This window comes from Pangasianodon hypophthalmus, chromosome 16 (assembly GCF_027358585.1).
Source record: "Pangasianodon hypophthalmus isolate fPanHyp1 chromosome 16, fPanHyp1.pri, whole genome shotgun sequence".
In the NCBI taxonomy this organism is placed as follows: domain Eukaryota; kingdom Metazoa; phylum Chordata; class Actinopteri; order Siluriformes; family Pangasiidae; genus Pangasianodon; species Pangasianodon hypophthalmus.
The window spans coordinates 20,384,787-20,397,475 of NC_069725.1; the positions used below are offsets into that span (position 1 = coordinate 20,384,787).

The following is a 12,689-nucleotide window of genomic DNA, read 5'->3' on the forward strand; positions in this document are numbered from 1 at the left end:
TTCACTGACCACAAATCATACAGAGAGCAGGAAGCCACAGTCTCACTGTCTCCTTAAGTAGTAAAGTCAGCTTTGAATGGAAAGTCATAAGTACTGTGAGAAAATAAGCCTAAACAAAGTGCCATTTTAATTGGTCACAATATGGTCCACAACTAGCCATAATTAACCAGAAAAACAAAGAGGAGAGATAGAAAAAAAGAGTGCACCACTTTAACTCTGCAGCACATCATGGTATTACTACAGCTTCCAATTTGTATAATACTGGAGTGTTATTTCTACATAATAACAACGAAATCCCTTTGTGTTTGGTGTCTTTATTTCCGTCACAAAGGCGTCAACCGACTTGCTACTTCTACATTTGCGGTTTCTATTATTTGGGGAAGGAAGCAATAAGAACCATACAAGGAGTTCCTTGAATCTGTTGCGTAGTGACACGTGGGACCATGGCATCATGGCAGGTGAGTGCAGACGGCTAGACAGATGGAGAAAGGAAATGTGTGAGAGCAAGCAGAAGCCCTGGGATCAAAGCTGAATGGTAGACCAGGCTGAGCCTGTCATTTGGCTCCATTGCTTGCAGACAGATCAACACCCCAGCGTCTGTGCCCATACAAGAATGATCCAGCCACTGGAGTGAAGAGGAATTGAAGGAGACAGTATCCCCCAAACTCCGAATGTACATATGAGGCTTAGCAGGCAGTGGAAGGCTCCATGCCAGAGATCTGTCTCCATTGGATCTGATCTCCATCTACTGGCTCACAATGAATTGTTTAGATAGGGTCATCGTGATAGATCCATGGAAGTACCTTGCTCAGAAAGTTGTTTAACCAGCAGCTGGGGCAGTCCAAGCCGAGAATAATTCATGGAATAATTTTGAACTAGTGCTGAAGCAACATCACTCCACTGTAGGTGGAGTGGTTCATGGTCACACCATGTTTCTTTGATGGACTGGTGTTGTGCAGTGAGGAAGGGCTTTCGAGGCCAAATGCTAACATGGAAATAAGGTGTTCTAAAAGGGGTTTATGAGGCACTGTAAAGAAAAAAGTGTTAAATGTGTACTGCTGTCTCCAAGGGTAATTTCCCAAACCTTGAGGGCCTGGCTGCCCCCACCTGCTGAATACCTTCTATGGACAGTGCTGGCATCTCAGCTAGTTTTGTTCTGACATCACAACTTCTAAGGTGTGTGTGCACACCAGGCCATTTCTGCTCCAAGAGTGTTCATGTGTGTGCGTGTATGTATTCATGCCTTTGTGCTGTTTATGACATGAGGGTGCAAATTCCTTGAGACTCCAGTCTAGGTCGGATTCTCTGGTCTTGTCCAGTGTGGTGCATGTTCTCGCTTTTTACCCTTCTGAGTCGTCGTCTGGCTGGCAGCTCAGGGCTTTTTCAGAAAGGGTTTCACTGTAACAGGAAGAATATCTCTCAACATGCTCAGACAGGGGGAGGAGAGAAATTGAGAAAGAGGTGGGGGTTCAGATAATGAAGTCATACTCAGCTGTTGACAGGAACTGCTACTGCTGAGTACCTTAATAAGAGCATGCATACACTCCCTCCTGTTGTAACACCAGTCTATCACTCATTTTTTTTTTTTTTTTTTTTTTCTATGGGCCAAGTCAAATAGTATGGTCAGACTTACCAGCATACTTTGACTATACATGGACAGTCATATTCAGTGACCAGTGACTACTTGAAATCAGTTGTCTCTGACTGATAATGCCTTGAAGATAATTTTCAGTTAAATTATCTGTTTTGCAACATATGACTAATAGTGGAAATGCCACTCACAGAGATAGTCAGCAATCAGAAAACATCCAGCGGAAAAAAGCGAGTGAAGCAGAGAGGAGGAAGGAAGTGTGGTTGTGTTGTAGTGAAGTGTTGTGATGACAACCATGCACTGGAGATGGCAGGAAGCTGTGGGCAGAGACAAAGAGAAAGGCAAAGCAAGAGAAAGAGAGAGAGTGAGCCGCACCTGGTCCCCCATCAGGAAGCTGGTGCAAGTTTTCTGGAGAGGACTGTGCGTCCTTGCTCGTCAGGCGAGGCTTGGAGAGAAGCCTCCTGCTCATGCAGCCTGTGCCAGTCAGCTTATCAATCATGCTGTTCGGGACAACCTGGCCAATCTGTGCACCGTCTGCCGCACAGCGCGCCTGGGCATGCAGAACTGAGACAAAAAAAAAGCCTGACGCTTCTAGAACAAGGTTTTGGGATCCTGGGCTAAGCAATGATAGTGATCAAAGTTAGGTCTCATAAACACATACAGATAAATGCAGACTGAATCATTTTAAAAGGAATTGAGATGAGCTGACTACATTTGCAAATCAAATTTGGTGCTTTGGAAACAGGGTCATTGGTAGCCATGCAAGTACCCACACAAAACTGCATACACACACACACACACACGCATACACACACACGCATACACACACACCCATGCACAGGCCAAGACTAGATCTGGGAAGAGTGTTTCCAGAAGATTCAATCACACCCTGTCACGTACAAAAAATCTGCTGTCCTATTGTGAAAGAATATTTGTTCCTCAGCCAATGCGTCATATGCTTCTAGTGTAAGTAGCGTTGCAACACAAAACACATGCAGAATTTACTTTTACACACCCACCCTGTGCTATGTTTTTATAGCACATATCTTATTGCTCATTGTCCATACTTTTAAACAAGCTATTCATTTGGAGTTGGAACTGCTTGAGAAAAAGTTGGAATGCATATATAAACATATGGGGATGTTGTGTTGTTTTTATTATTTTAAAGTGCTTTTCTTAAATGGTGCATTTTTTCTCCAAAACACTTGTTTCAAAGGTATCAGCATCCCACAACAATAACACTAAGCCTTGTCCTATTTTGTCCTGACGATTCCAGAGAGATGGCCATTGCAAAACACTGATTTTCTCTTCTGCTAACCATTTCTTTGTTGATTTAGACAAAGAAGGCTGGGCTTATGGCTGGGCTTATTATCTTTTGGAAATATTCATCTACAGCCAAGTAACCTCCTGTAAGAGGCAACCAGATGATCAGGTGAAAATATCCTGGTACTTAGTGGAATGCATGATCAATGTTCACAGATGCCCCCCTGGGCCAGTAGAGTTAAAAACAAGCAGCAAGTACCTATTGTATGCTAATGTGTCCAATTCTTAACAAGTTTTAAACTGTTACCAGACCTTTAACATTTTATTATAGTCCTGATTGTGATTAATGGTATTTCTAACCACATATGTATTTTTATGTCCATAACCTGATTTGTGCAGGTCAAGAACCATCTTTTGTGTTGAAAGCTCTTTTTTTTTTTTTGCAAAGCCACCAACAGAGCTGGTTGATGGCAACAGTAGAGCAATTTTAAAGATAGGGGTTTCTTTTTCAAGGATGCCATTTTGATTTGCATTTATTTTGCATGGCTTCAAGCAATAATCGTACTTTAACCAAAAAAATCTTGTTTAAGCTAAGGAAAGGAGCTTCTGACGTTTTTTTATTTAGAGAATTTGAAGCATAGTGGCATTATATTTATTTTGAACAATGATTTTCCCCATTCTCTTAAAATGTGCCAATAATTCTGGAGTTAACTGTATATGCACCTTATATGTTTGTGTGTTTTGTTTACTTTTTACTGATGCTTTATTTTATGGGTATGGATGGGAAGGGTCTTAAATGTAATTGAATGGTTGCATTAATGCATGCCTGTTCATATGGCTCTTGTGTGCAGAGAGCTTTAAGTGAGAGGATTAGTAGTAAAATTACACAACAGGAAGTGAGCAGTGGCTGCTGATAACTATGACCCCGACATCCCCACCTTGCCCTGTCCCGCCCCCAACCTGTCCCTCCATCAGCCAGCAGCTAGGCCTGCAGATTGTCATGCAAATGGGGCCCTGATAAGGAGGCCTGGTGTTTTTGAGAAGAATTGTTTTCCACATAGAAAGATGAGATCAGTAGAGAAACCAGAGTCAAGGACCTATTGGGTCCGGGGGGGAGCAGCTGTCAAAGATGGCCTGTCCCATTGTATGTTCCATGGAGGTGTTGACTGAACTTTGGAATGATGTGTGAAAGAGGTGTAAAAGACGCCTTATTTACCACAGGAACCAGTTTGGGCTGTTGACAGACACTGATGGATTTTTGTCCCCCTCCTGTCTCGCTGTCTGAGATGGTGCCAGTCAGTAGTCTATGCTTGACGCCACCCATGGTTCTGCCTTTTTAGAGTGTGTGAAAGAGGTGAAGTCATTATATTGCTGTGATTACTACATAAACAAATGATTCATGCCAGATTTAACTCACAGCAATAGTTTGTCCCTGTTTTTGTGTTTGATGTCAGTACTAGATTTAGTATTATAACCTTTAACACAATCATGTGAAAGTCCTTTTCTGTTATTGAAAATGTTGTAATGACTGTTTTGATGTCCAAAAACTATACTTATCACATCGCATTCACATGTGAACAAGTAAACTGAGATGAAACATTTTATCATTTTGTGTAAATGTACAGGTGGTATGTAGATTTAACTAGCAGCTCTATGGTGTTTGCATAAGCATGGCCGTGAACAGGGACGTTGCTGCTTCTAAGCCTGGAACATTTGCCCCCCCCAAATCTCATTTGTCCTTTTTTCTGTTTTCTATCAAATTCCTCTTTTTATGCCCTCTTTTCTTCTTTTTGAAGTCTCACAAGTCTTGTAAAATGCCAAGCCAGTGCTTTGGCTGAGTCCTGTGTGTGTGTGTGTGTGTGTGTGAAAGAGAAAAAGGAGGGGGTTTGTAGGTTAAGTTCAGGCTAGTCTCTGTGCTTTCCATTGACCATAGCTGGGGAATGGAGTGCAATAAAAGTTAGAAGTTTAGAGCCTCCCTGTTTTTCGTTTTATGATTGGGCCTTTTTAACAGGCCAGGGCTACAGCTGGTGGTGTGAATGGCTGCCCGAGGTGACTGAACCCCAGTAAAAGCCCCAGCAGCCAGGCTGTTGCCTCCACCATGGCCCTGAGAGCACCTTTATAGGCCAAGCTTATGAGGCCCGGCCTCCAATAAAAACTGGTAGGGCCATACTCAGGAATTTAGGGCCAGGAAAAATAGGGTTTGTGTGTCAAGAGGTGGCAAAGGGGTGGTGCCAAAGTTTTAGGGGCGACCACAGGGTGAAAGTTGAAAGACGTGTTGCTCAGGAGGCATTGTGCAGCAAGGTACCAGGTTCAGATTACGTGTGTGTTGTGTGAACTGTCTCTCAGACACACATGCATGAATGCGTAGCTTAAAAAAACAAACAAACATAATAGCTTAGTAATTTGTCATAGTAGTGTTTTGTGAAACACGCTTGTGGGCAGTGAGTGTGTAATTCAAAGTATGTTTCAAGGGAGGGAAAGGTATTTGTGTCTATAAGCTGAGAAACACAGGAGCCAATCAGCTGGTTGTGTAAAAATGAGGAAGCCTTGCACTGAAGCCCCACCTTTGTGCCTCTAGCACAGATGAGATACATGTCTTATCAGAACATCGGTGATGCTACTGCTTATCTGTCACTGTGTTAAACTCATCTTTTTCTCTCTTTCTGTCAATCAAACCACCAATCTCCCTGAAATCCCACCCCCCAAGGAGAGGGTTGGTCAAAGGGGGAGGGGTTAGGTGAGATTAATTCTACAGACGTCACCCCCACTTAACCCCCACCAATCTGTCACCGATTACACAAAATAGAGCAGTAAAGAACCACCCCTTAGCTAAGTTAGCATCTTCTGCTTAACTGCAGGGAAATAAAGGATCACTGAGCTTATCTGGCCATTCTAGTTAATTTGCCTCTAGAGATATGCAATTCTTGACATGCATATATTAATCTTTCCTATTCTTTGCCAATATTTTAAGAGGATTTACACAATGTACCAGCATGTAATGTATATCTTTTCTTTATTCTCTATTCAGCGGTGGAGACTCAGAGCACCAGTTCAGAGGAGATGGTACCCAGTTCACCCTCTCCACCCCCACCACCTCGTGTCTACAAGCCGTGCTTTGTGTGCCAGGATAAGTCGTCGGGCTACCACTACGGCGTCAGCTCCTGTGAGGGCTGTAAGGTAAGAAGAATGTGTTAAAGTGTGCTTTCTTTTGATGCAGTGTTCCTGGATGTGAACGTCTATAATACAGTCTGCCATTAGAAACATTTGCACTTGAGAGGTCACAAAGTATCAAGAAAAACACAATAAGTATATATTGTAGACAAAGACTAACCATAGTCCTATGGTTATGAGGGACTATGGAGGAAATGTTTCTGTTCAGCATGTTCAAACATGAAGATAAAGAGTCCATTGAAAAGAGAAAAGAGGACAGATAAGAGCAAGCGAACACAATGGGTAGCAGTGGTTAACATGCTTTCGCTCTTGCCTGGCTGCAGGGCTTCTTTCGGCGCAGCATCCAGAAGAACATGGTGTACACCTGCCACCGCGACAAGAACTGCCAGATCAACAAGGTCACACGCAACCGCTGCCAGTACTGCCGCCTGCAGAAGTGCTTTGAGGTCGGCATGTCCAAGGAAGGTGAGGCTGCTGGTTGGCATGTAGGCGTTCTTGGCGCCATGCCCACACACAGACATGCTGACACTTACACACTTGCGTACAGAGCCATGAAGACTAGAACGCAGATCTGAACAGATATAAAGGCAGTAGTCAACAATTTTTGATAGAAGAAACAACATAGACAGCCGCACAGTGCACATTAACCTCAGATAATTCACACTTGCACAGAAACATGATTAGACTGTGTGAGAAATGCAGCTGAATGAGTATTCATGTGGTCATATTATGCAAACCATTATCACCTTATAAATGAGTCTTTCCCCCATCTACATCAATCCATCAGCATTTGCTCTTTTTTTTAGTAGCCTTTCCTAAAGGCGCCTTTATGACCTGGCACTAACAGATTTGTGCCATGCCAGAGACAATAGCACCAAGTTCAAAGACTGCAAGCTGGCTGTGTGTTTGTTCACTTGCCAGAGTCACAGCAGTGATCTCACCAGGAGAGTGGCACATTGGCCACTCTATGTGTCCAGAGGGACATGTATGTGTGTCTTTATATGTGTGGGATGTATGTAGAAACCGGGATCACATTGTGCCTTTGCTATTACTGGATATCCTGAGAGGAAGGAAAGAATGGGAGGAGGGAAGGTGGGAGGGAGGGTGAGGGTGAGCGAGAGGGTTATGGAGAAGGTTAGGCTTGGCAACACAGAGATGTGCTCCTCCAGGTCACATACATTACAACAAGTTGCTCTCAGGTCAGTTTCCCGTACGCTGTTGATTTATGAATCACAGATTTTGGTGACCTGGTCCTTCAGTTCCTAGGGATGATTGCTGTGAGCCAGAGAAATGTCCACAGTGTCAGCAAATTGCCAAAAAGCACTTCCATCTGCCAAGATCATAGTTTGGCTATAGTTCGATGGGCCTGATTCATGGCTGAGGTATTGACTCGTCTCCCCTTGTAACCCTCAGCTGTGCGGAATGACCGAAATAAGAAGAAGAAGGACGTGAAGGAGGAAATTGTGCCGGTTGAGAGCTACGAGCTGAGTGGTGAACTGGAGGAATTGGTGAACAAAGTGAGCAAAGCACACCAAGAGACCTGCCCTTCATTGTGCCAGCTGGGAAAATACACCACAGTGAGTTGAACCACATAGCAAATAGTCATATGCACACCAGCATAGAAATATACAAAGGATGGATGATATCATATTGAAATAAAAAAAAAATACATTACTGAAAACTCTTTTCCAAGAGTATACCGAGTATTGTAGGTTAAAAATCAGTATCGTTTACCAAGGCTTTCGTCTTCCTTGCTTTTTCTTAGTAGATAGTGTTGATTTTGGAAATTCTTTGAAACTATGATTGTAACATGACTAAATATTAAATTAAGTATTATCATATTTGTTGTGAAAATGTACTCTGGTAACCTTAAAAGTTTTTTATTTCCATATTGTCCAACCTACTGCAATGTGACATTTTGTGTGTTTGCACAATTTATATGCATTGCACCCTAAAATTAGCAGTTCTTATTTTATACAACATCAGCACTTATGTGATGGATTAGCTTATGTGATGTCTCTTTTGCTAATTTATTTGTCTTACTCTGGTTCTCCTCGTCTTATCTGCTCTCAGAACTCCAGCTCAGATCACCGCGTTCAGTTGGATCTCGGATTGTGGGATAAGTTCAGTGAACTTTCCACCAAGTGCATCATCAAGATCGTGGAGTTTGCCAAGCGCCTCCCTGGCTTCACATCTCTCACCATTGCCGACCAGATAACCCTGCTCAAATCAGCCTGCCTGGACATTCTGGTAACTAAACTGTTAACAAAATACAGTGTATGTGTACACTGATGAGGCCGTAAAATTGACACTTATTTTGGCCACAATTTTTTTGCTATGCTAGATGCTGCGGATCTGTACACGCTACACACCTGAGCAGGATACAATGACGTTCTCAGACGGACTCACTCTGAACCGCACTCAGATGCACAATGCAGGTTTTGGTCCACTAACTGATCTGGTCTTTGCCTTTGCTGGGCAACTTTTACCGCTGGAGATGGACGACACCGAAACAGGCCTCCTCAGTGCCATCTGTCTCATCTGTGGAGGTACTGCATTCTGCACTTATATAGCACCACTGCTGCCATCTGGTGGAGGGTTGTCTAGTAGTAGTAAGTCAAGGCAACTGAACTTCTGGTATAATCTTGAAGATGTTTCCCTACTCTGTAAAGTGTTGAGCAGTGAGGAAAACCTTCAGTTGCCTTAATTTTCTAATAATAGCCATTCAGAATCTGAGAACTGATAGACAGTCTGTTGGGTGGAGTTATTCACAAAATGCTAAAACATATCTTAGTTGGAATGGGTGTGTAATATATGACTTCAGTCATCAGCATTTGGGGATAAAATTAGGAATGACTGGTATGTCTTCTAGAAATAACATAACGGAGTCATCACATTATCATTACAAATGCTGACTTGACTCAACTGAAAGACACCAAAAAGATGTTTGTTGCTGGTGTTCACGTTAAAAGGAATGCATAATGTTTTTAGGCTAAGTTTTCTTCCTTTCTCTACCCAGACCGTATGGACCTAGAAGAGCCCCAGCGTGTAGATCGTCTACAGGAGCCCTTGCTGGAGGCGCTGAAAATCTACGCCCGCCGCCGCCGGCCCAACAAACCCCACATGTTCCCACGGATGCTGATGAAGATCACAGACCTGCGTGGCATCAGCACCAAAGGTCAGTCCACCTGCAGAATTTTTTCAAATCACTTGAGATACTACATGCTGATATGACAGAAGATTTTCTACAAAAAGGAATGAGGGCATGAAAAATCACAGAACATATCTGAGCATTGAAAGATTTTTGGTTAAATTTAGTTTTGAAAAAACTAAATACTATTTTCTGTGGTTTGTTACAGGAGCAGAGAGGGCGGTCACGCTGAAGATGGAGATCCCGGGCCCAATGCCACCTCTGATCCGGGAAATGCTGGAGAATCCAGAGGCATTTGAAGAGCAGCCGGAGTGCAGCGAGAGCAAAGCCGAGCCAGTTCCTCCTCCTCCTCCAACAGTTCCCCCGTTCACCATGAAGACAGAGCGTGAGGATGAGGAAGAGAGCTGGGCCACTGAGAACGGAAGCGAGCCATCACCAGAAGAGGAAGACGATGAAGACGAAGATGCCGAGGAGGAGAGGGGAACGGACAGTGACGGAGAGGCCTGGCCTGGTCAGGAACCTAATGTGGACATGTCCAGAAAGAGCCATGGTGGAAGGGCCCAGTGAGCAGGCTTCTTCTCTGTAAACGCACACCTACACCTCATACCAACACCTATACCCCTCTTTCCCCTCGGTTACCCTGCTCTCACAGCAATCTGCCCCTGCAGGGGTAAACATAGAGCCTTAAATCCGTACAGCCAACCCTAACTCAGGCCTCGTGGTCAGCAATGAGACACACATGCACAATGTGTGAAGACTTGAGATGGACGGCTCTTCTCAGGAACTCTGCAAAAAGGGCAAGAGGGAAGACGCGAGACAAAACAAATGACTGTACAGTTACTTTTTTATACTATCATGTTTGTATTAAAGATAATGGAGCAGCCATACAGAAAGACACAACATAAAACAGTCAACAGTCAATAGGTTCAACAAAAACTGCAAGGTGAAACAAACAAACAAATCAGCTGATAATTTTTTGGATGCATTTGATTACAGTTTTGACTTTTTCAACCTCTTTACTTTTTATGAATATGCCCATACATATCTATATACCTTTATATTTTTGTCTTTGTATACTATTTCTTCAGTTATACATTGTTTGGATAGCTTTCCTAAGGAGAGTTGGAGATGATCTAATAATTATAACTGGCAGACGTCTACTGAGTCTTTACCCAGACGTTCGGCTGGGTTCTCAAGCACTTGGCTCATTGTAGACGTCGACCCTAATCAGTTCACTAGGTCGTCTCTTCCTTGACTTCTGCTAGTTGATCAGTGTTTTAAGGACTGGGATTACTGATATGAATTCTGGTTGCTTAAGCTGCAGTACCTTCCTGCCAACTGAATGGTGTTTTTGTGCCAAAGCATGCAGTTTATAATGTGGCAAAGAGTTTGTCAGCTGTCAGTGATCCCCTCTAAAGCCAAACTCTAAAGAGTGCACTTGATTCATACATAAGGCAGGCTCTACAGTATATGCTAAACGTTCAGAATGATCACCTCCTTAATGTTCTTTTGAGACATGGATTCCAGAAGAAAGCTTTGCTAAGATTTTCATACACACATGAATCTTATATAATCGCGTTATCCCCACATATTGAAAGCACATCCAGCATGCCAACAGAACTCTTTCTATGTATAAAAATAAAACGGAAACTCCGACTCAGGGCATTTCGGTGAGGACCAAACGCTAGCTGCCTGCAGGCATGCTGCAAAAACAGCAATATTTATGTGTGTGTAGTATTGAATATGTTTGCTCAGTTTAGATGTCTTACTTGGAAGTGGTGACATCTACAGACCTTAGTAAAGCCATTGTAAAACTTTTATATGCTCTCTTTTATTATAGAAATGGTCATTTTTGTAATATACTGCCAAAAAAAAAAAAAAAACAGCATGCAATTAGGTGACCGTGTGTAATGTGCCACTTTTACAGTTATGCAATACAGAAAACCAGTTGTGTGTGTTTGTCTCTGGGATTGTGAGGTCTGTTGAGCATAGATTTGGAATGATGAATGTCATTTGTGTGGTGCTAAAACACTGAGAATGTGAATGTGCACCCACTCTTCTCTTACACACACACATGCACACACACACAACACATAAGCACCATCGCCTGTCTCTTGTGCACACTCATGTCTGTCCTATTTGTTCAGAAACACATGCGCGCACACACAAATCTCTCCTGGCACCTTGTGGCGTGTAGCACCTCCTGTAACACATTGCTACGTTGCAAACCGAATGTTGACATTATGTTGTCTTGTTTTTGCTCATTTTCATGTCCTCAATTTGGCTGAGGCATTCTTGATTCCCTGTTCATGTTCAAGCAGCTCTGTTATATAAAGAAAAGCCATATAAGCATTCAGAGGCAATAAATGACTGATTGCAAGGGTGTATTTTGTTATTTATACACTTTTCTAATTCACTGTTACATTTTGTGCCTGCAAATAATTCCATTTCCGTGGTGAATGTTTGAAATGTCGAGATTCTAGAAGAAGAATAGAACAAGAAGGATAACAGAAACAGGTTTGAATATTTTAAGGATGCCAGTATTTGATCAGTATCAGGTATTAGCCTTCATCATTTGTGGATCAATGAAAGCTTCTTAAGAAACTGTAGCCATATGGACATTTTATTCTGGTCCACCAGCCAATATGAAGGACTGTAATTTATAGTTGGAGAATTCTGATGACTTTGCTCAGCTGTGGGAGGATCTGGAAAAGAATATAAATAGGTACTGGATTCAGATACTTAAGGCAAAAAGAGTTACACTAAGTAGATGGTTATCCCTGCATAAAGAGGATTCTGCATTATTCTGTCAGGAAAACTATATTTGCAATTTCATTGTTGGTCATGCTGAGCCATGGTCCAGCACAGTTTTGTGGTTTCCCTACTAAACTTAATGGGTAATTCCATGACTCAGATGCCATTTAGTTCTTCTAACTCTTAAAAATTAAACCTTAATTTCTTTTTCCAACACTGAGTCTAAGAAAACATGCTGACAGGCTGCATTTTGCTCTTAAATAAGTAACAAGGTTGAGGTTTTTTTAAGCATAGAATTAGCAAATACACAAAATGTGGTGCACTAGTATCCATGCTAATGGCACAAGGACAATTCATTTTCTTTTTTTAAATTTACAAAATATTTTACATTTACTTACTTTAATAATTTACTTTCGAGCTATAATTTGTTTAACAGAGCTATAGTTTTTAAACCTCATCAGGCAGTATAAATGAAAATAAATGAAAAAAAAAACTTTTCTTCTTTGCATGATCTTCAGGAAATTCAGATGATGCAACTTCCTGCTTAACATGTGACTTAAGCATGGGAATATTCAAGTGAATGTAAAATAACATGGTTGAGTGAATAATGACTAAAATGTATATTTTTCATAACCTATAATGGATGATTTGTGATAAAGGACATTTCAGGAACGAGATGGTAAAATGGATTCACATTTATACACCAATAATATTTTTAAGTATTTGTAATGATTATATTTCAGGGTAAAGTGTAGTGAT

General features: G+C 42.0%; 1 protein-coding gene across 4 annotated transcripts in view; it reads left to right on the forward strand.

Moving 5' to 3' along the window:
* The window catches only part of rarga (retinoic acid receptor gamma a), a 43,867-nt gene extending 32,308 nt beyond the window's left edge, over nucleotides 1–11,559 (forward strand). For all 4 annotated transcript variants that reach the window (XM_053241021.1, XM_053241020.1, XM_026921439.3 and 1 more), the window contains 7 exons: nucleotides 5,883–6,031; nucleotides 6,349–6,490; nucleotides 7,439–7,602; nucleotides 8,099–8,275; nucleotides 8,370–8,574; nucleotides 9,045–9,203; nucleotides 9,385–11,559. In XM_053241021.1, coding sequence (XP_053096996.1) covers nucleotides 5,883–6,031; nucleotides 6,349–6,490; nucleotides 7,439–7,602; nucleotides 8,099–8,275; nucleotides 8,370–8,574; nucleotides 9,045–9,203; nucleotides 9,385–9,743 — 1,355 coding nt within the window. In that variant the 3' untranslated portion in view covers nucleotides 9,744–11,559. The remainder of the gene's footprint in view (nucleotides 1–5,882; nucleotides 6,032–6,348; nucleotides 6,491–7,438; nucleotides 7,603–8,098; nucleotides 8,276–8,369; nucleotides 8,575–9,044; nucleotides 9,204–9,384) is intronic.
* Nucleotides 11,560–12,689: the final 1,130 nt, after the last annotated feature.